We start from the raw sequence: 21,681 nt of genomic DNA on the forward strand, positions 1-21,681 counted from the left end.
GTTTGGCTTTTGAGTAGTTGAAGGAATAAGGGAGTGATTTAAGAGGAGTGGATCACCCAAAGTCCATACACGGCTTGGCTGTGTTAGCAGAGCTTACTGCTCTTATCTCATCTTGCTTGATTTTAAGAAGACTAATTGGCAACACAGCAGGGTACATGCAGAAAACCAAAAGGTCCAATTCCACGGTTCTCCTGTTTGCATAAGCCTGCAGTAACTCACTTGGGTGAGTGGTCAATAGAAAACTGACAGGAGACAAGGATCTGACCCCCATCTGGAAAGTCTCAAGGCAATTAAAGGACAGAGAAGCAGAGCTTTCGTTAATGTTAAAAGCATTTGTAAAACCACATTCCCCCTTTTCCTGTGAAAATGTGTTTAGATACATCTGCATATTAAAAATAGAGAAGAAACCTCCCTATAAATTCATATACACTGGGCTGAACTTTCTGGTGGGGTGCAGTTAAAGTAAACAGTGGAGAATGGGAATGCTGGGAAGAATGGATTTGACCAGAGCCTCCAGTTAACTGTTCTAATTCCTTCCTTCCTCTTACATTTTATTTTATTCCTTCAATCAGTCTGTGTATTTTTCTTCTGCAAATTAATCACTAGGGAAAGATGTACTTTTTAGAAAGGTTAAAGTGGTGCTGACATTCTCCTACCAGGCAAATGAAAAGCGTCCAAACTCAGTTCCAAGAAGCTCCTGATTGCTCTGATGAGCACCGAAAACACCATCATCTGCACATTAAAGGGGTTTCCATTTCCCCAGTGCTAGCTTTGAAATAAATTTAATACAAAAAGCTTTATATAACAGTGGGCCTGCCTACAAGAAGGGCAGCATTAGCCTCAACCACTATCTGTAGTTTCTTTCTCACCCTCTGTGACTGTTGGTTAATCAAGATTCTTGTCCATCTGAGTATGTCTCCCATTTTGATACTCCTAGGAGCACTGTTAATCCTCCTTCCAAAGTAGGGCACACATTTAAGATTAACTTTTGTAAGAATTCACTGTGAAATGCTCACAAGCAGCCAAGGGACTTTTCAGGCTTGACACTTGCAGATCAAATATCCTATGATTTGCTTGATAAGACTGTTCTGAATGTTGTCCTGTCACTTCTGGATCAAGTCTAAACATTTCATCATAACTTCTCACGTGCAAAGCTCCCGCCACTTCCTCCTTCAAATCCCTCCTTACATGTGTTTCCTTTGAAAGGCTTCCAATGTTCCTCTGCTCACCAATAACATCTGCACCCACTTTATGGTAAAGTAATATCAATGACTTCTGCCTAAAGTAGATTTTGTGCTGCCTATAGCAGGGCCTAGTCTTCCATCTGTTTGCAAAGTGTACACGTTATCTTAAAATCATCCCCTTCCTTCCCCCCAAAAAGCAACAAGAAACTGATATAATCCAGGATCAAATTTTGATGGCAGACCATCTGATTGAGTCCTGCCAGTTGAACAGCTGAAGAAAACAGCACAATCTTCCAACCAGCTTCTTAAAGAAAGAAGTAAGAAAATATTTCTATTGCATATAGGAATGTTTGGAAGCATCACAAGTGTACTTCTCACAAAAGGAATATTTGAATATTCTATAGAATAGAAATAGCAAAAATTAAACTATTTCTAATTATGCTCCCCATTCTACAAGACATAATTTCCTGGAAGCTTAGGGCTTAGCGGCATAGGCTTTCTGATCAAGAACAAGTTTTTCAGCTTACTCAATTAAGTTTAAACAGTTACTTTAACTTTTCAGTGTATATTCATCTCCCTGTCTTCTCCCTTGCAAAGCCCCTCAGAATTAGTTAGCTTATAGGCAAGGCTGACCTGGAATTGTGCCATAACACCTGATTAAGGCTGACCCCCACAAAAATATCCAATGTATCATGCAGCGCATGTGACTCCTTTACCACATTGATTTTCACCTTCCTCGGGTCCCTAGACCCTCATTCTCCACATGCCACTCCTACCTCTTGTGCTGCTGGCTTTTCCATGCCTTGCTTCCCATTGCTGCAGCCACCAGCCGGTAGCTGCCATGCCTGCCTTCAGCAGCAGCAACAAGTGGGATCTGGTTGCAAAAGTGACAGCAGCAGTGATGGAAGCTGTGTGGAGGCAGTGGCTGGGGAGTGTATTTCCCCTAAAATGGCACTCTAAAGAATATGCATTTGCTTAAGGTGCACAATATAGTATAACAGCAAGGGGGGGGAGGGAGGAACATAAATGCACAGACAGTTGAGTTGGACTGGGAATCAAGCTGCTTATTTGCACGCTATTCTGGACTTTTAATTCTATGCATTTAGATACCCAAATAAATGGCTTCTTTTTATGCAAGGCTGAGAACTGCATTTACTAAATATGGAAATAGGGTATCTAAAAATAAATACACAAGTATGAAGACGTTAGCATTATTCTATAAAATGGGGGCAAGAGAACTGCAGCAACTTACATGTCCAAAATACTTCTAAAAAGTATCCCTTCTCTCACTCACCCCTCAAAGAGGCCTGAGCAAAACTAAATGAAACAAAAAAACCTTCACAAAAATTCCCAGAGTTGAGTGAACATGTCAAGAAAGGCATAGAGAAAAGATTGCTAGTGATAAGTGGGCTCCCTGTGGATGAATAGCCGTTTATGTCGCCAAAGGACAATACAAATTTGACACTGTTTTACTAATTTTCATATTCTTCATTTTATGGCAGCAATCATTGTAAGCCAGCAAAAGACAATACTATCTAATGGCAAATGAACAACACAAGCACTCACAGCATTCCCAGTCACAGGAAGGGTGATAAAGCCGCACAGCAGCTGCAGTTTTGGTTCAGCGACAAGCAAATATAAACACATAAATGGAATTTTCAGTTAATCTTCATATTTTTGGAAGTTCTTCAAAATAGCTCCAGCAAAAGCTTTTCCAACACCTTAATTTTGAACTGGAATCACCATTAAAGTTATCTAGTTTCTGCCTAGACATAGAAAATCCCCTTACTTGAATTCCCAGGCGTATTTCTAATTTCTCTGTTTAATTACATCTCTGAATTTTAATTTCATTTTACCCTGGAAGCTTTTTTTTCAATAGATGTTTAAGTCATATTATTGAGTGGGCTAAACCCTTCCACATATAGCAACACAGATCTTTTTGTTACCCAAATCCCAGCAGCCAATATTCTAGATCAGAGAATTGAATTCCTGGGTTAGTAATTTATATCAAACTAGAAGGCAATGCCTTTTTTTAAGTGCTAAAGTAGTCCTCCCGAATTACTTCAAACTGTGAGTTACTGTTTTACTCAACACAACAGTGTTGTACATATTTCTGTCTCAAATTTCCCCTCTAGATGCCTATGATTCAGCCAGGTTTGAAGTATTTGCCTTCCCTGGCGCTGGGTATATTCCGCGTACAGCAGCATCTCCTAGTGGCCGCTCTGCCTCTGCTCGGGGGAAATGCGGCGAACAGGGGAATTTTTGTTTCCCCCAGTTTCTCTACATTTCCATGTGCATCTACAATAAAAGGAATCAGCTAGGATCAGGTATTGGTACTGCTGCTGCATAGCAGTATTTGTTTTTGTTGAAGAAAGAGCTGTCTCCTGAGTTACAGAAGGATCCGGCAATGCAAGGGTCAGAATCTTTCTCACCAGCTGCCAAAAGAGGCAGGGTGGGCTTTGCTGAACTCAAGGGTCCTTTCTGGTAAGTTTCTCCAAGACTTGAATCAGATACCAGGTCTAATTTTGTCCTAATTTATATCAGTGTAACGCTACTGAATTCCTGACTTTTATCAGCTTAAATGAAAAAGGTGTCTACTTACTTTCTAAGCGGTTCATAATTAAGAATTTATTCTCTGCTATATCTGGAAAAATAAAAGTGCTTGCATGAAGTTATAGAAGTACTGTGGATAATTTCCAGATAGAGAACAATTTACAAAGAATTGGGGGAATGCTTCAGTACTTTCTGTAGAAAGATTAGAGAGATGCATAGGATTTTATTATGCTAAATGCAGCAGAGAGATTAGAGACACTGTTAACATTTCAGCTCTAATCTGTAGCTAGCAGACTGGAGCTGGGTTCATCAGTGTGCGCAGAACCAAGTATAGTGTTTTCAGCATTCACAGGACAGGCGTAATCCTCTGAGCCACTGGACACCCACTGCATTCCCTTTGGCCATTGCCATACAAAAAGCCCATTTTTGAGAGATGGTTGCTATTCTGGGCAGTTTAAGCACCCTCTTAGCTCCTCGTGAAGTCAAGATTAAATGTCAGGCACATGTTTGGGACTTTCCTGAATCAAGTCAAGTCTATTATTTGGAAGGGGAGTTGCTTACTGAATTCATTCCTAATCCTGGTCATTATATCCATGCTTGCATTACCCCAGTCTGCAACTGTTTGGAGCTTCAGTATTGTTTTCTCTGAAGCCTGCTGAAGATCACTGAAATAGAACAAGTATTCAGTCTCCAGCAGTTAAAAAAAAAAACCCAAAAAACCAAGAAAGAAGCAAAGAAGTAACATCAAACTTGTGCAGGAGTGCAGTCTCACACGGTTTCCTGTCCTTGGCATAGATAAATCAGAGTACTTCTTTTTGTTTCATATGGGTTTTGATCTCTGCTCCACAATAATTTCTCTGTCAAGGGAAACATCATACAGCAGTAACAAAACCAGTATTATTTATTTATTGAACACTCTCTGTGTGACTGACATTTACAATACCCCGAGGGAGACAACAGGCCCTGTCTCAAGGGTCTCACAGCCTGGAAAAACAACACAGTTTAGAATCATTGGCCAGACAATCAGATGCAAACATGTGAACCTCAAACAATTCATCATTTACATTTAAATGTTGCTTTTTTCTGCCGGATTAATATAGAAAGGTTTAGCAGATGAACAGTATTTTGGGGGGGGAAGGGAAGGGGAATGTAGGCTGCTTCTACTGCAAAGTAGAAAAGGCAGAGAAAATGCTGTTTTCATTGCACCTGGAAGGACTAAGTATGCTTGAAGAACCAGGGGATCAAATCTTCAAGAGGACTCTTCCATAGATAGGATTCAAAAAAAATCCTGAAAATTACTCCATATCTCTTCAGCCTGAAATAAGAATTAGAAATGTGTTAAGCATTGATGAGATCTTGAAGTCCAAAACCTGCAGCACTCTCCTCTTCATCATCTCCACCTCTCTCCCTGCCAAAACCCTTCTTTTAACCTGTATTATATTCTCCCAGGTAGGAAAATCCCATCTAAACCTAAACTGATTCTCTTCCTTTTCCTCAGAGTCCAAAGAAGGTACTGCAGCATAAAGGGACAAGGATTATCTCGGAGGGTTTTATGAAGTGGGAGGAAGCTGCTGCAGAAATTCAGTTTTCTCTGAACTATTGTGCAACCTGTCAAACCAGACAAGAAAAAGCCCCTATATACTATTAGTAAACAGCAGTATTGATGATGTTGCTTCAGTTCAAGTGCTATTTCAAACATGGGACAACCTGCTGATTCTCCTGTTATTTGATTGCCAGTAATGCTGCCTTATTTTATACTGCTTCTGACATGCTATACACTAGTGCAAGAAAAAAAAAAGGAATTTAAAGTTCAGTAAATCCCATGTTACTTTTTAAATTCTGAAAATAAATTACCAACTTTCAAAAAGGAATTAATTTTTAATTACTATTTAGTATTATTCCCTGCCACTTGTTGAAAATCAGTGCTTTTTCTAACTGAAATCCTTAACAACTAATGACCTCAGCTTATTAAATGTGAATCCTGGGGATAGATTCATGTCCAAAACTAGCAGAATGCTTCTTGGTTACAGCTCCTGCAGCTGGGAAATGTGAATGCCTGTGGCTTTTCTAAAGGGGCAATTTATTTATGGTCCCCCGCCCTGTGCTTGACCATGTCTCTTACGTGTTTACTTGGGGAATAGTAAAATAAAATCTTTGAGCGCAGGCCTCTCAGCTGCTCACAGGTCTCCAAGGAGACTGGAAAAGAGGTCCCTCGTTTCTCTACTTTCTCCATCCCACATGTACATTAAGGTTTTGGTCCTGTGACACAGGCTGGTGTATAAAAAGCAAACACTGTGTAACAAGAGCAACAGAAGTCATCACAGCTATAGGAAGTTAACAGCATGAAATTTTGAACAGGAAGAGTAAGTTTAACCCGAACTGCCCTATTCAAGTCTAGTCTAGAGCTCGAAAGAAAATAGCTGGAAAGAATAAACACTTACATGATGACATTTGCTGCTTCCTGAACTGCTCCAGACTCTCAGGGGTGAACATGTGAGTGTTCCCAGTTTCAGAGACCTCAGATCACATCGAGTTAATTTATTTCCTATAAACTTAATCCCCACTCTTAGGAACAAGCAAACTGGGAGGACGGGGCCTGTCCAGTTGATTTCTGGCAGTATTTTGCCCTTGGAAACTACACAGGAACATACTCAGACATATGCTTAACATCCTTAATCTAGAAGGCATTTACACACATTATTAACTTCGGGCACATGTTCCTGAAGCAGAAGACTTGTTTAAATACTAAAAGGAATACAAGAAAATGGCTGGGTTTATCTTCTGACCAAAATTAAAATAAACAAACATCTTTTAAGTCACCCTGATATGCAAACAAATGGCTTTTCGACATCAAGAAGTAAAAGAAGGGTGATGGGAGCTGAACCCATTATGAATCATTTAGTGGTATTTCAGCTGCTACCACTCCTTTCATCGCCTTTCTTTATTTTGCATTCTATGGCACTCAAAAGTGCTAAAGAAAGTACTTTTGAAACTGAAAATATTCAATCATACGTCCAAATAGTGTCAAGCCAGAGCTGCTTTCTTTGCAGGTAGTAACTAATTTGCCAGCAAATGTTCATCGAACTTCTAGAACCAATCCCAAACTGGTATCTCAGTTACAATGAAAGCAATTAGGTAGAGGTCAAAGGAGAAGAGACGTCTCTCACTATGGTCTAAGAAGTAGCGATGGCTGGTTGTTCCAAGTCATAGCAAGCATCTACAGAAAAATAGTTCACCTCATAAAATAATGCCACAGATTGTGCTACTTGTTCTTTTGTAAACAAAACACTTCCCCTTGGTGCTCGCAGGTGTGATCTGTGTCTGCACTATTTCCAGTACAATGTGAAACCACACAGCACAAGCTGCTCTTAAAAGATAAGATGGCAGAGACCAATTTTCACTTCTTCTTAAAGCAAAAGCATTACACCGAATGTAAGTTGATCTGTACGCATGAAAATTTTCATTCTATGTTAGAAAAATATTTGGATGTAGGCACTTTATTACTGAAAGTTGCTGACTTTTATTGTTATAATTTCATGTTGTGGGATAGTAAATATTGCAGTCTTAGCAAAAGACATGCTAAACTGAGGCGCTCACTCCACTGCTTCCGGTTTAGGTGAATTTGAAATTATAGTGTCACCACTTATTTCAACAGAAGTCAGCGGTGTAAGAATAAAACGTGAAATTCACCCACTAGGAAGAATGAAATTAAATTACAAGGCAACTACTGGAAAGAAGCTACAGACAAGTAAAAAGCTACAGTTAAAAAAGCTCAAAGTAAAATTGAGACTGGTAAGGCTGTCAGAACTATAAGCACAAAAGAATTTTTTAGATGCGCAGTTTAAATGTCTGAAAAGATTTTAAATAAACATGTCTTTCTCCATGAGTACTACTACTTAGTTTGTGCTTGGAAATGAAACTGAGCATTACTGTTTCGCTTTTTTCATGCATATAATGTTACATGAAACAATCTGTAAGCTGTTTATTGATCGGATTTATTTATTCTTCTGCACAGTGAAGAGCACTTCTGGGTTCCCTCGGCTGAAAAAAACATACTGCTACTCATGAAAAAAAACTGAACTTAAATAAGTACTAGTTGATGGGGTACTATGACTGTATGGCTGTAAAGGAAGAATATGTCACTTTATATGATGCCTTTGAGTAATGTTTTTCTGACTAGCATGGAGCTTCATGTGCCTGCTCCAGGCCTCACATGTGCTTCCCAGTGAAGAGGGCAAGGCAGTCTGAACAGGATCTGGCCTTGGTCAGCCAGTGTCCATAACATTTAATTGGTGTGACACACATCCCAAATATTGCCAAAACATCTTGTGAGAGGAATATTTCAATTACTTCCAGAGGAGAGCAGTCTCTTCAGATAAGGATAGAGGCAATTTCAGCTTCTTAAGTTGTTTCAAATGTACACAGAAACTCAGAGTTTCTAAAGCATTAATGCGAAGTCCTTGAGGTTTATGACATTAAGCTGCTAATCCACAGCATGGTACTTTTAAGTTTTAACCATGCTTCAATGGTTTAATTATCTTTTATTTTAGTTTTGCATGGTTTGATCTACAGTTCACATGAGCCTATCTCATTGCCATCATTCATATGTGAAACCCTTTGAAGCTGAAGGTGTTACCATGTGACTGAGCTCCTCAGGACCTACGCTGTACATAAATAATGGAGCCTGCACAGCCATATAATGTAGGGGAGGAACTGTGTCTTTTGGTTTGGGTCTGTGTATTTCTTAGTGCCCTGTATCTTAGTGGGAAGATACAGCGCAGAACAGTGACAAAGACATCCAGAAAAACTGAAAAACTATTTTTGAACACAAGTTCCCATGTTTGCAGAACGTTTCTCTTTTAGAAGTAACAGCAAGCTTTGCTGTGGGGCAAGCAGCACATCTGGAACCACAGAAAGAGGAAGGGAGCTCCAGTTTGCTTAGATGAGTCATTGTTCCATCTTAATGGAAAACCTATAAAATATCAAACTTCCAGAGAGCAATAGATGTTTCAGGGGTTTATTAGTTTTACAGTTCTTATAAAAATTACTGTAAAAACATAAAACTTTAATAGCTGAAAACTGAAAAGATTTCATGAGCTTAAGCTTGGCCTGTTTGGAGCACGACATCACTACACTTGTACAGATGGGATGTGGCACACCAGCTGCAAAAATTCCCCATACTCTCTTGCTTTTGTTTAGCTGTCCTACAAGGTCATACAAAAGCTTATGGCTAGAGTTTTCCTTTGAACACAATTTCATGAAAATATTTAGATCGCTGAATATAGCTGAGGTTCTTCCTTAGCCAGAGCTTGCCTGGTGATTTCTAAGTACTAATGCTGTAGATTGAAGGTTGCATCTGATGAAACCACCCAGGAGTATTACAAGCCTAAATATAGATATATATGTTTATCTGCACTGTATACCCAAGAGGCTTACCAGGCATAATTGCCAGTCAGGAGTATCAATTTAAGTAAGAATTTATGTCATGTTTCCAGATTTGAAGAGGTATCACAAAAATTACAGACAACACTGTGAACAGGGACGACACCCATCATTAGGGGTTACAGAATGGAACAACTACTCTGACTTCCAATCTCAGGCACAGAGGCCATGACAATTAGCTGCATTCAGCAACTATCAGCTGTAGCAGGTAGCAGAGTTCATCGCCTTGAGAAGAGCTAAATCATTCTCTTAAATCCCTTACAGCCATCCTAGGATGATGACAATTAGACTGTTGCTGATGCCAAGGCATCACATCAAAGGTGGCTGGATCACTACCATTAGGTTGGTAGTGGCAGTGACAGTCCCCTTTATCCCATGATCTGCACAGGGACTGGTAAAGATGATGACCATATAGAACGTGCATACATAAAGCTTTCCATAGAGCTGGTGAAACTGCAGCCGAGCAGATCCTGCTGCTTTCTGAGCCTTTTCTATTATAGCTATAAATACCCCAGGGGGAAAAAAATAAAAAAAAAAAAAAAAAATTAAAACACAGTTTTAATTAAGCACAGTTTAGTCTTGGGTACCCAACCCGGGTACATACCAAGTGCTTCAGGCAAACAAACAGAAGCCCTGCTCATGGCTAACTCACAGAACTCCTCTGGAGTTACCTGGATAATAAATAAAATACACTGCACGGGAAGTAAATGTGTACATATGTACGAAAGTTGTGCTGCATCACAACTGATTTCTCTTTCTCTGGTAGCTTTTAGGTCTTGAAAGACTTTTATTTGAAGTGGAGCATGACTACCCTGGGGTCTCTTCTGCTAATTAGCCAGCTACAAATGAAGTATAGCACAGATCTCACCCAGCGGATGCAGGGATTTATCCTACAGTTAGATGCAAAGGTCACACAAGCAGAGGCACACTTTTTAGCGACATGAGGAGCCTTGATTTGCCTTTCTCATTCTGGAAAGCAACCACACTGCAGTGACTACCAGGAACTTATCCAAAATCAATGATGTTAACACAGTTTGGGACTTTTGATTGTGAAAACATGAAGCTTTATTGCTTTGCGCTAAAGTGGCCCACTTGCTGTAGGAAAAGCAGGAGAATAATTAAAAATTTATTAGTGAACTAGGGTGACCCACAGCTGTATTTTGTTGATGGATATTATAAAAGCACCTAATTTTGGCATTGTCCTTCTGAAATGTATGGCAAATTGGAAGACATTTGGCTTAGCTATGTTAAAGTTCAAAATTATTTCTAAGTCAGTTTGCAATTATTTTGTTCTCAGACTTTCCTTCTTGCAAAAATAACTTTTGCTCTTTAGGTTTGGAAATTTATTGACCCTTTTATCAGATTACACGTAATGAGATAAACTTTCACGTTTTGCTCCCCTAAACCCAAATGACAGAGGGACCATTTTGTGTCACAGCAAAACTTCCTGCACCAAATGTCAAAATAAATCTATTAGTAATTGAGCCTGATGAACAGGCCAAAGAATTTGTTACTCCAGTAAGCTTTTTACTAGACTAAGTGGAAGCAATGGCCTAGGTGAGCCAGCTCATGTTTTATTTGTTGCATGATAGCACAAACAGCAGTTGTTAATACTAATTTTTTGCTGATGTGTTCAGATTAATTATAAATGAGGAAAACAAAATTAATAGATTTGAGTTTATGGTGGATTTTCAGTAGGGGCTTCTGTTCTAGCTGCCTGGATTTCCTAGGAATGAATGGGTTTAACCACAGTGTAGTTGTTGTTTATAGAAAGTAATTAAGCTGTGTAAAAGGTTTTGTAAAAGCATTCAAAACAATGGGCAAATTCCCAGTTGCCTCTTCTTGCTTTTAGCACAATGACATATATCCCCTTGTGCTTGATCATAAATAGATGTGTAACCTTCACAGATTGTGATATAGGATATATTTATTGTCTCACAGTACATGGAGTTAGAGAAACAAGACTTTGGGAAGGGAAAATCTTTGTCAAAACATAGATTCACATGTGTTGCATGCTGTGACAAAATACAGTTGTAGTACAAGGAAGCAGTTACACGCCTTCTAAAACAGCACTGAGAACGAAAAGACAAACCAACTGACTGTGCATATTTCTGAATTATTTTGCTGCCATGCATTCATTTCACACAAATACTTTGTGTGGGATGGAGGATGGGTTAAAAAGAAGGAAGAGCAACTTTAACAGCAGATTTTCTTTTAACCCTATCACAATTTAGCCCTGGGAGGGACTTCAAGAGGTCACTTATACTAAAGCTGGATGACAGTCTGACTCCCAACATGATTGTGTAACCCCTGCTAAGAGTCATTGAATTATGGCAACGTCACATCATTCCCAAGACACCTAGCCCTTTAGTATCTTAAGGTAATGGGGTTTTTTTCACTAGCTCAACTGAATTTTGCTACATTTTGAGTCCATTATTTCTTATCCTAGCTTATTAGGACATGGAGAAGAAAATATTTCTTTCAGATCTACAGTCTGTCAAAGGACTAATGGAGGCCTATGCAAGGTACCTCTACATAGTTTGACAGGGTGTGAAGGCTGAGAAACCTTGAAATACAGTCAGTTCCTCCAATATTTAAAGATGCCTTGCATGCTTCATAATAACAGTAACATTCAGAGCAGGACCATATACTTAGCATACAGGCAAAGTAATTTAGAAAGTGTTAAAAGTATTTAAAGACAGACATGCCTAATAACCAGTAGGAAAACCAGCAGACAAACAGGGAAGGAACTGATCAAACATATGTAACAAGTAAAGGTGTCTTGGTGTTGTTGGACTTGGTCTTGACAATGTGATCAGCAGTATATGCTACTGTATTTTTGACATAAACAACAAAGGAACCTGAGCAATGAATTGTCTTGAATAGCATCTGAGTAAATGAGAGATGATAGATTGGTGGTAAAGACAGACACACAAACAGTCAATATGGTGTACTGTGCAATTTACAGCAGAAAGTGCTAAATTGAATGGAGATAGCTTGCCAACAGTAGCCAACAGGGGAGACTGTGCTGGTTTTGGCTGGGATAGAGTTAATTTTCTTCATAGTAGCTGGTATGGGCTGTATTTTGGATTTGTGTTGGAAACAGTGTTGATAATTCAGGGGTGTTTTCATTACTGCTGAGCAGTGCTTACACAGAGTCAAAGCCTTTTCTGCCTCTCACACCACCCCACCAGCAAGTGGTCTGGGGGTGCACTAGAACCTGGGAGGTGACACAGGCGGGACAGCTGACCCCAACTGACCAAAGGGACATTCCATATCTTGTGACATCATACTCGGCATATAAAGCGGGGGGGGGGGGTGGGAAATAAGGGGATGTTTGGAGTTACAGTTTTGTCTTCTCAAGTAACTGTTACCTGTGATGGAGACCTGTTTTCCTGGGGATGGCTGAACACCTGCCTGCCGATGAGAAGTGGGGAATGAATTCTTTGTTTTGCTTTGCTTGGGTACCCAGCTTTTCTTTACCGATTAAACTGTCTTTATCTCAACCCATAAGTTTTCTCACTTTTACCCTTCCAATTCTCTCCCTCATCCCACCAGGGGGGTGTGAGCGAGGGGCTGTGTGGGGTTTAGTTTCCAGCTGGGGTTAAACCATGACAGAGGCTCACCAACACTTTCCTTCCCGTTTAGAGAATATATAGTATATATTCCGCATAAAGACTGAAAAGCCTTACGTTATCAAGCCTCGATCTTCCTTGTGAAGGCCTTTCTGCCTACACAGTATCAATATGCCATAAAGAGAGAGAATACACAGTGTGCACTCCTAATACAGAATGAAAAGCCTTGCCTCAGTTCATTCTGCCTCACTAAGGCTTTTCCGTCTGTATATAGAATAATTACAGTTGTCACTTCACCTCACCTCACCTCGAGGCCTCTTCCCCATTCGCAGAGCACGCAGATGGGACACACGGTCCCCGTCACCCACAGACGAAGCGGATCGCGCCGCTTCTCCCTGCCGTACAGACCACTCCCGCACGGAGCGGATGAGACTCACACCTCCCCCGGGTGCGCAGGGCCCGGCCGTGCCGCGGCACCCGCCCCGCGCAGGAGCCGGGGCCTGTGGGGGCGGCGGGAGGTGGGGCTCCCGGTCCCTTCAGACCTGACACGGGTGGTGTGGCGGAGGCGCCGCCAGGGGGCACTGTGGGCGGTGGCGGTAACGGCCGCGGGGGCCGCGGTGGCGGGAGCGGTGCTCGGGCCCGGCTGCGTGCTTTTGCCCTCCCCGCTCCTGAGGGGCGGCCGTGGCCTCCCGCCCGTCGGGCCCCGTCTGTTGGCGGCCCTCGACGCCCGGCTGCAGTTGGGGTGAAGAAGAAGAAGAAGAAGAAGAAGGAGGAGGAGGAACAGGAGCGGGCCGGAGTGAGGAAACGCTGCGAGAAGCCATGTCTGCGCCCGCCGGGCTGCCGCCGCGGCCCGCCGGTGCCGCCGCCGCCGTTTACTCGGGTGGGCCCGGCGGCTCCCGGGAGGCCGCGTCTCCCCGGAGCGGCGCGCCTCGCTACCAGAACGGTGAGGGGCCAGCGGCCTGCGCGGGGCCTAGCGCTGGCGGCCGCGGCGGCGGGGAGAGGCCGCCCGTGGAGTTCCCGGGGCAAGCTGCGCGGCTCCGCTCCGTCCCCGGGGGCCCTGCGGGTGCCGGGAGCGGGGGGTGCTGGGGGAGCTGCTCGCTTTTCCCTCCTCCTACGGCGGCGGGAGGTGCGGGGCGCTGTGCGGGGAGGCAAGAGCGCGGGTCCGGCGGTGGGCCGCGGTGGAGCCGGCACGTAAGGAAGCCTTTCTGTGAAAGGCAGCAGGACCCGCCGGAGCTGCTTAGGAACCCCGCGTCCCGCCCCGGCCTCCGCCGCTACGTGCGGAGTTAAAGTGTAAGAAGGCGCAGCCTCGCTGAAGGAGCGAGGGAGAGTGCTCGTTTCCGTCTCCTCGGGAGCTTGAATCTGCTCGGTGTTGAGGCGCCTGCTTTGTGGTGGTTCGGGAATGCTCTGGAGGCCCAGGCACCTCCAGGCCTCGGTTCCGGCAGTCGTGCGTGAGTATGGGCAGGAAACCATGTACCGTAGATGCGAGCGCTTACTTACTTCATAACTGTGTATGAACTTAAACATAGTAGTCGGTAGGCATTCACGCAACAGGATCTAGGGATTTGAGTTGGGTAAACAAGATTGATCAGTGAAATGTGGGTCACTGAAAAATAAAGGTAAAATAGTTTAAAAATCCCAAAATACTGATTTGATTTTCAGATGGAGAGGTGCTGAGACTAATTGTACTATGAATTAATTAGCGTTCACTGCCTAATTTTTAAATTGGTGTGCTATAAAATCAGTTCTTTATTAACACACCTCGTTAACTTTTCAGGATGCCTGTATGAGCTTTGTCCCCACCTAATGATAGTTTGGTATCTAAATTGGGCCTCTTGCTTGCCTAGAGGTTTAGCTTTTACTGTTAAACCCTTTATTTTGTAGTCAGGCTGTTTTGAGCACAGGCAGTTTTTCTGCATGGATCAGTATGCAGGAAAACGACTTGCAAAAAGTTTTACTGCTGAATATTTCTCATGTCCAAAGGGATAGTTAGGTGATAAGCGGTTACATGTCCATAAAGTAGGTTTTGAGTCAGTGTGCACATAATGCAAAAGTCACTGAAGGGACTGAAAAAGAATGCAGTTAAATGGTAGATTAGTATTCTAATGCTAAGCTTTGTCAAAATTATTTAGAAAATGCCAGCTTATATGGCTTTTACTAAAAAACATGGCATTATCAGTACACAGCTACTACAGCATCAATAAACTGAAAATGTGTTTCACAGAAACAAATAGAAACTGACATCATGCTTTTTCCTTGTGTTTTTAACTGAATGAAACAGTGATTTTTAAAGAACCATCATTACTATTTGTTATTTTAATCAACTCCTTGTTGCTGATAATATTCTTAAATACAAGTTGTTTAAAACCTTGTAGTAGACCATTTATTTTCTGTGAAACACTTTTTGTTTAATTCCAAGAAATTTATACACTGGTCAGAAATAGTTTCGGATTTTTTTTGTATAACTTGCTAACTAGTCGACTTGGGCTTCTGTGTTCCTTAAGATACCTTACAGCGATGTGGATTTGATGATTTGTAATCAAGAACTCTGAATTTGTTATTTTGTGTCATTTAGCAATTGCGTCCCAGAATTTTTAGATTAGTGTGTCTGTCTTCTACTACTACTAATCTTCTGAAATTATAACACAGAATTTAAGGCTTACATTTTTTGTTTGGTTTTTTTTTTGTTTTCTTTTGTTTAAAAGAAGAATAGGAGGGAGAATAGAGAAGACCATACTGGAAATTTCCATGCTGTCCGATAGAAACTAAATTTCACAAAAAAGGTTGTCATTGATTTTTAAATTTAATTTTACATCAGTATACTGGAGTTTAAATGTAAGATATGAGTACAGCTATTTCTGCATTAGCTGAAAGAAAACAGTAGTGCATCCTTTTAGATATTTAGAGTGCTCTGTGCTGTAGTCTCATAAAATGTGGATTTTCCAGGTAAAACTTTGAAGTTACTGGCATCTGATAGAAGAGAGGTTGTTTTTTTTGTTTTGCAGAAAGTAAGCAACCTGTCACACGTACAGTGATATTAAAAAGGATGTTCAGCTTTGTTTATAAAAGTTTTGGCTGGTCCAGTGACAAAGTCTGTTTTAGACAATTGGAGATTTTAGTTTTAATGTATTTTTTTTAATTTAAATTTAATTTTTAATTTTAGGGATTTTTTTTTTAATTCTTTTTTGTGATTTTTTTCCTTCTCTCTTAAAGCGCTGTGAGTTTGAGCCTATATTGAAATTAAGTTTTTAAAAAAAAAAAAAAAAAAAAAAAAAGCCCTTGTTTGGCTTGTTGTCCAGAAATCTGGGGCTTGAAAATACAATTCTTCTGAATAAAGTCTTGCCAGTTCAAGAAGCTTTTATTGATGTAGTCTTACAGTTGGCTTTGTATCTAAATGGAAAATTACCTCTTTCCTACTTTCAGCATAATAAAATGTTGCTTATTAATTCAGTACTAAAGATGATGGTTTTTTTTTCCAGTGGCGATGGAGGACTTAAGTGCTAACAATTTAATGCATTGAAATGTAATGTTGAGAGGATACTTGTGTTGAATCCCCATTGTTCTACAGAAGACTTTTGTCTAGTGTTGTCTACAACTGGTTTGTAAGATTACCACTGGTATCTCTACTAGCAGTAACATCATTTTCATTATGATGTTACTTATTTAGCCTTGTTTTCCATCCCTCCTCAGGCTTTGTATCTTTTGGATAATTTCGTTAAATTTCATAAAGAGGATAGAGGTCTGAAAGGTACAAAATCCCCGAATATTTTGCAAAAATAGGAAGCTGTGTCGTTGAAGGAGCTGGACATTAACTCCATGTTGTGAGAGCTCAGCAGTGCTTGATTCGCCGGCTTTTTTGCCAGCAGTGAACAAGGCACAGTGGTGCTGCCCCCTGTCCATTCACTAAGGGATACCTGTGAGAGCTGTGGTGAGTCTTCTCTGGAGTGGGTAAGGGGTGTTAAAAGTTACAGGAAACTAACACGTATTCTTGGCTAGAAAGAAATTTTGTGTTGTAGGGTACAGAGACTACATATAGGTGGGGTACGTGGCATATGGCTAAGTTATTCAGGTGAGAGAATGCGTAGACAGAAAAACCAAACATGACACTAGCAAGCAAAGCTTTACTTACCACACATAGTAGTACAACCATAGCACTGTGCTTTTTTTTCTTTTTGTGAAAGCTCACCCCCACCCTCCTTAAAAACTGATAAGGCTTTTTGGGTTCACCTGTTAATGCCTGTGTAGTTATACGTTATCACATTATAAAATATTAATTTGTCTGTAGGAGAAGTTCACTGCTTCCATTACAGAGATGGTGTTTTAGCAGTACACCTGTGTATAGCTAAGGTTTTCATATCCTCTCGTGGAGTAGTTTTTTGGGGTTTTTTTGAGAAACTTGTCAGGTGTTTTGGGAGGAAGGCAGAGTACCTGAGACATCAGGACAGACTGTGCAATTAACCATATTTCATAATGGCAGAAAAGATGTATGCAGATTTCCAGTGCTGAAAACTGTCCAATTATCTCGTCATCATTAGTAGCTTCAACTACTAATTGCAGTACAAAAATTTATTTCTTTATAATTTTCATCATTAAATGGACCAAACCTCACTTTAGATAATGGGAATAATCTTTCATCTGTAATTGTAAAACTTTCTTTTAAAGGACCAGAAGTTTGAAATAAAAAATGCAATTTTTCAAATGTCAGGTGTGTCTGTCTTAGTGAGGTCTTCATGGGATTTGTACTCTTGGGTGCTCATGTAAAGTTGCAACCTTATAGATGTTTCTACTTAAAAATGGAAATAGAGATGACTTAGACTTATAATGTAGAGAGTGATATCTTGAATTGGCAATTTATTCTGTCTTTATTTATGGTGTGTGTTTTTAAACTAAAGCTAGATACTCCAGGACTTTACAGCAGATTATTTGATATGCAGCCTTTCATTTAAAAGTCAGGTGCTCCTAAACCACTTCCTAAATTATACCTGCTCAGTTAGTTTATCCCGCATGTTTTAGTTAGAACAAATGCACAGACCTTTTCAGAGAAAACATCTTTTCTTGTCATTTTAAGTGGCAGAACTGCTTAAAGCAGTAAGCCTTGACAGACGTAAGTTATTGGTGTATTTTTGAGTTTGCTCTTTCAGACTCTAAAAACACAGATTCAAAGTCTGCCAAAGTTCACGTAGCTGTTAATGACTTGCTAACTCAAAATCATTTTCCTTTAAAGAACAATAAACTACAGAGCTCTATGAAGCAGCTCACACTTTTTTAAGAAAACAGTGAACGAGAAGCTAGTTACATACTCTTCTCAAAACTCAAAGTCTAATTTATTTTTTTTTAAGCTCCTTATGCTTTCTCCCAAAGTGCCTTTCTGTCTTTTGATGCAGAAGTCCAAGTTACTGTTGTTCAGTTCTTAGCTTTTTCTACTCAACTTTCTGGGTTGTCAGGTATGAAAAGGTATTTTTAATTTTATCAGAAAGCAATTATGGACAGTATGTTCCTCGCTTACAGGATTCCATTAACAAATTCATTACTAAAATTGCCTTGCAAGGTAATTGTGTTACTTGGAGAACGGTGACTTTTCAGAATTTTAAGACAAGAGAAGTAAAATGTGTATTTTGTAATCATTATAAATACAAGGGGGAAAATAAACAATTCATTATTATCACAGCCGCTGTTTAATTTGTGAGTGGCCCAGTGCTATGCTTGTGTTTCTAGTCACTAAGGCTGGGAAATAACACTGTAGTCATTCAGCACAACATGAGCAGGAGGGTGTGGTAATTTTAAGAGAGGAAGTTATTCAGGGAGATGCATTTGTGGTTCACTAGAAAATAAAAAAAGGAAAACAACTTGAGGGAGAACCTTCAGATTTACCATTGGTCTGTTGGCATTGAAAAGAAAACCAGTTTGGACATAGTTAACATTCGGTCTCTAGCAAACAAGTATTTGTTTGACCCTTACTGGACCAGTGTGTAATTAATCTCTAATGTTGCAGAGCCAGTTGCAGTGATAGCAAAATTACCTCTCTTATACCTGATGTAAGTATCAGGCAGTAAAGAGAAATGAAGTGCCTTATCATATACTGTCTAGTTTCATAAAAATGTTGATTTTCATAAAAGCATAGTATAAAAGAACAGAAGAAAAAAGAAGTGCCCTGCAGCACTTTATCTTGGTCACCATATTGAGGATATGTAAAGAAGTGTACCCCCTTGTTTATATATTGATGTATTGGTTTGACTGCACCTTTTTAATTTCCAGGGGGTTTTTTTGTTTTGTTTCCCAGGGGTTTTAAGGCATACTGTTGTATTCAGGCACTTAGAAACATCAGTTTAGTGCTTACTGTTGCTCACTATTTGTTTAAATATTAACCTCCTAAAAACTCTTTAAAATACGCAAAGTACAAACGTGAGGCACACAGTCTTGGCATGGAAACCTCATTCAATAATGGAAATGGTCGATTTTTGTTACTTGTGTGTGTGTTTGCAAATTACTTCAAATATTGTGTTTTGTGTGCATTATACTTGGTTTGTTCTCTTTCTGCTGTTGGAAATTGACCTCAAAAATAGTGATGGAAACCAAGAAGAAAGCAGTTAGAGTAAGTACAGAGTCTCTTGGCATTACTAGCAGATGCACCTTTAATACTTGTTACATTTTCTCTTTGTTTTAGGTCCTGTGCAGAGTCACATGCAGTTCCCCTCTGGCTATGACTCGCATCCTCCAAACTATAGTGCGCCTTCAGGACACTATTCCCAAGTGCCCAATAAAGCTGCTGCTTCACATTTGGATAATCAGTATAGAGCTAATTACTACCCTACTTACTATTCAGCACCAGCACAAAATGTTATGACGCCTTCTGTGGGTACCAATGTGTTGAATACACAGGAATCGCAGCAGCTGTACAACAGTACTCCTCCCCATACAGTGGGGTCAGCTGAGGGACCTATTCAAGGAGCAATATCATCTGCATCCTACTTGCATACAAGTGCTCAGCAGTCATATGCAGCATTTGGTAATCACTACAGCACTTCTGTGAGCTCTTCAGTTACATCTCAGGGATTTCCCCTTAATTCTGATCACTACACCATGCACGTGGCTCCTAGTGCCGTGTATCCTAATGTTTCCTATCCTCCTGTGGCTGCTGGCAGTGTGTACGGGCAGGCGTTTACCTCTCAGAGCCTACCTGCTCCTGGACAGTTCAAAGAGACAAATACGTTTTCTAGTCAGAGTACATCAGTACCTCGTTCACTTCAACAGCATGTTCCCGTGGGATATAGTACGACATTATCAACTACTTCATCTGCTCAGTCTGTTCAAGACAACCTCAGCAGGAATCTCACTGGATCAGTTTCTAAAGTAAACAACCAAATAAATACAGGTATGCTATTATTTGAAGGGTAGTGGACTTCCAGACCTATCTGGGAAACATCAGAAATCATTCTTTTGTTGGTTTGTACTTGTTCACAGTGTGAAATTCCGTGTCATAATTTTGAATTCTGTCCTTATTAATTCTTGAAGCTTTCTTCACTTGGTTACCACGGTCCTCACAATAGCAGCTAATCGTATCACTGACATCGTTCTAGAGAGACATGCAAGAAAAGATACTATTTGGGGGATAGTTATAGTTTATTGGGTTTTTTTTTTTTTTTTCATGTGAGCGGCCATGGAAGGGAATTTCACGCACTTTTGAAGGAATGTGTGGTGTCTGAAACATGTATATTAATCACAAAGATACTTCTTTTCTGGCTAGGGAATTTTTTGAAGTCACGATCTAAGTTGATTCTTTAAATTTTACCTAAGGGAGCATGCATGTGCTCTTCAGAAAGTTCAGAAAAAGTGGAAGCCTGCATGGATTTGGAAGCAATTGTTTGGGTATTTTTAATTAATATTTTTTATAAGCATTTGCATGAGTAATTTTGGTGGCTTTAGCTGATCTTTTTGTAAACAACAGCTTGGCATTTTTAGTATGGATGTAGCTATAGAGAATGAAGGGCAAGTTGAGGACAAGTATACTCAGTCGTCACTAGTAGCTGCAGCTTCTGTTTCATGGGAAAACTGATACAAGTTCATAGGGTAGGCAGTACGTGGTAGGAAGAATGGAAGAGATTAGAGGTGTGGGAGTGCCTGAAACATCTTGCCCTCTCTCTGAGAGAGGAATAGCATGTGCAGGAAAATTCTGGTTTTCTTTCTCTACTGGTAATTTTCTGACCATGCAGTTGAAAGCTGTACAAAACTAATGGGGTTTTTTTCTACTGAGACAGATTAGAGAACTGTAGAATGTTTCCTTTTTTATGCCTGATTTTTCAGATTATAGTTTAATATTGGAATTCTTTTAGGAGTCCTTGTAGCTGAGGTTTTCTAAGACAAAGGACTTACAAAAGAGAACATGGTTTTGATGATGATAAAGCTTTGACTGGGAAAACTAGCTAAGCTTAAATCAAGCTTGTCCAACCTATACCAACACTGCGGTTAGTTTCAGTACTGCTTTTTTCCATCCCAAGGCTAGGATTTAGAGAGTCGTCCTTCAGCTCAGTTTGAGTACTTTGAATATTAGTAGATTGGAATTCTGTCTCTGAGGTCCTCTGTGCAATTTTTTGTAATTTTTCAAAAACATGAAACAAAATATTGTTTAAAAATTAAAATAAGAAGATTCTTGAAAAGCTTCTGAAGTTAATGGCATTTCACAGTGGAGTGTAAAAACGAATTCTTTCAAGGACTAAAGTTTTAGAACTCTGGCCAAAAAAATTGTTTCCGAGTGCAGAATCTACAGCTGGACTTGACAGAATGCAGGTATCATTCCAGAATAGTAAGATTTGCAGTAGTCATATAAAAATAAAAACAAGGGTTTAATTTAAATGCCTGTTACTTTTATTTCCCTTGGAGGTATCTTGAAATCAATGATTTGTTCATAACAATATTTTTTATAAAGAACAGCT

General features: G+C 40.2%; 1 protein-coding gene and 1 long non-coding RNA gene across 5 annotated transcripts in view; one reads left to right on the forward strand and one right to left on the reverse strand.

The window, feature by feature from the left end:
- Positions 1–4,620: 4,620 nt before the first annotated feature.
- Positions 4,621–13,274, reverse strand: LOC115610644. Its single transcript, XR_003992296.1, has 2 exons — positions 13,057–13,274; positions 4,621–5,052 (listed from the first exon to the last, which is right to left on the reverse strand). It is a non-coding gene; the product is annotated as an uncharacterized LOC115610644 (long non-coding RNA).
- Positions 13,275–13,318: 44 nt separating this feature from the next.
- SEC24B (SEC24 homolog B, COPII coat complex component) overlaps positions 13,319–21,681 on the forward strand; it is a 47,188-nt gene continuing 38,825 nt past the window's right edge. For 2 of the 4 annotated variants that reach the window (XM_030491824.2, XM_030491827.2), the window contains exons 1-2: positions 13,319–13,697; positions 19,416–20,123. In XM_030491824.2, the coding sequence (XP_030347684.1) occupies positions 13,574–13,697; positions 19,416–20,123 (832 nt within the window). In that variant the 5' untranslated portion in view covers positions 13,319–13,573. Of the gene's footprint in view, positions 13,698–14,138; positions 14,203–19,415; positions 20,124–21,681 lie in introns of those variants that run through there. The other 2 variants (XM_030491826.1, XM_030491825.1) reach the window with 2 other exon arrangements.

Source organism: Strigops habroptila, chromosome 7 (assembly GCF_004027225.2).
Source record: "Strigops habroptila isolate Jane chromosome 7, bStrHab1.2.pri, whole genome shotgun sequence".
In the NCBI taxonomy this organism is placed as follows: Eukaryota; Metazoa; Chordata; class Aves; order Psittaciformes; family Psittacidae; genus Strigops; species Strigops habroptila.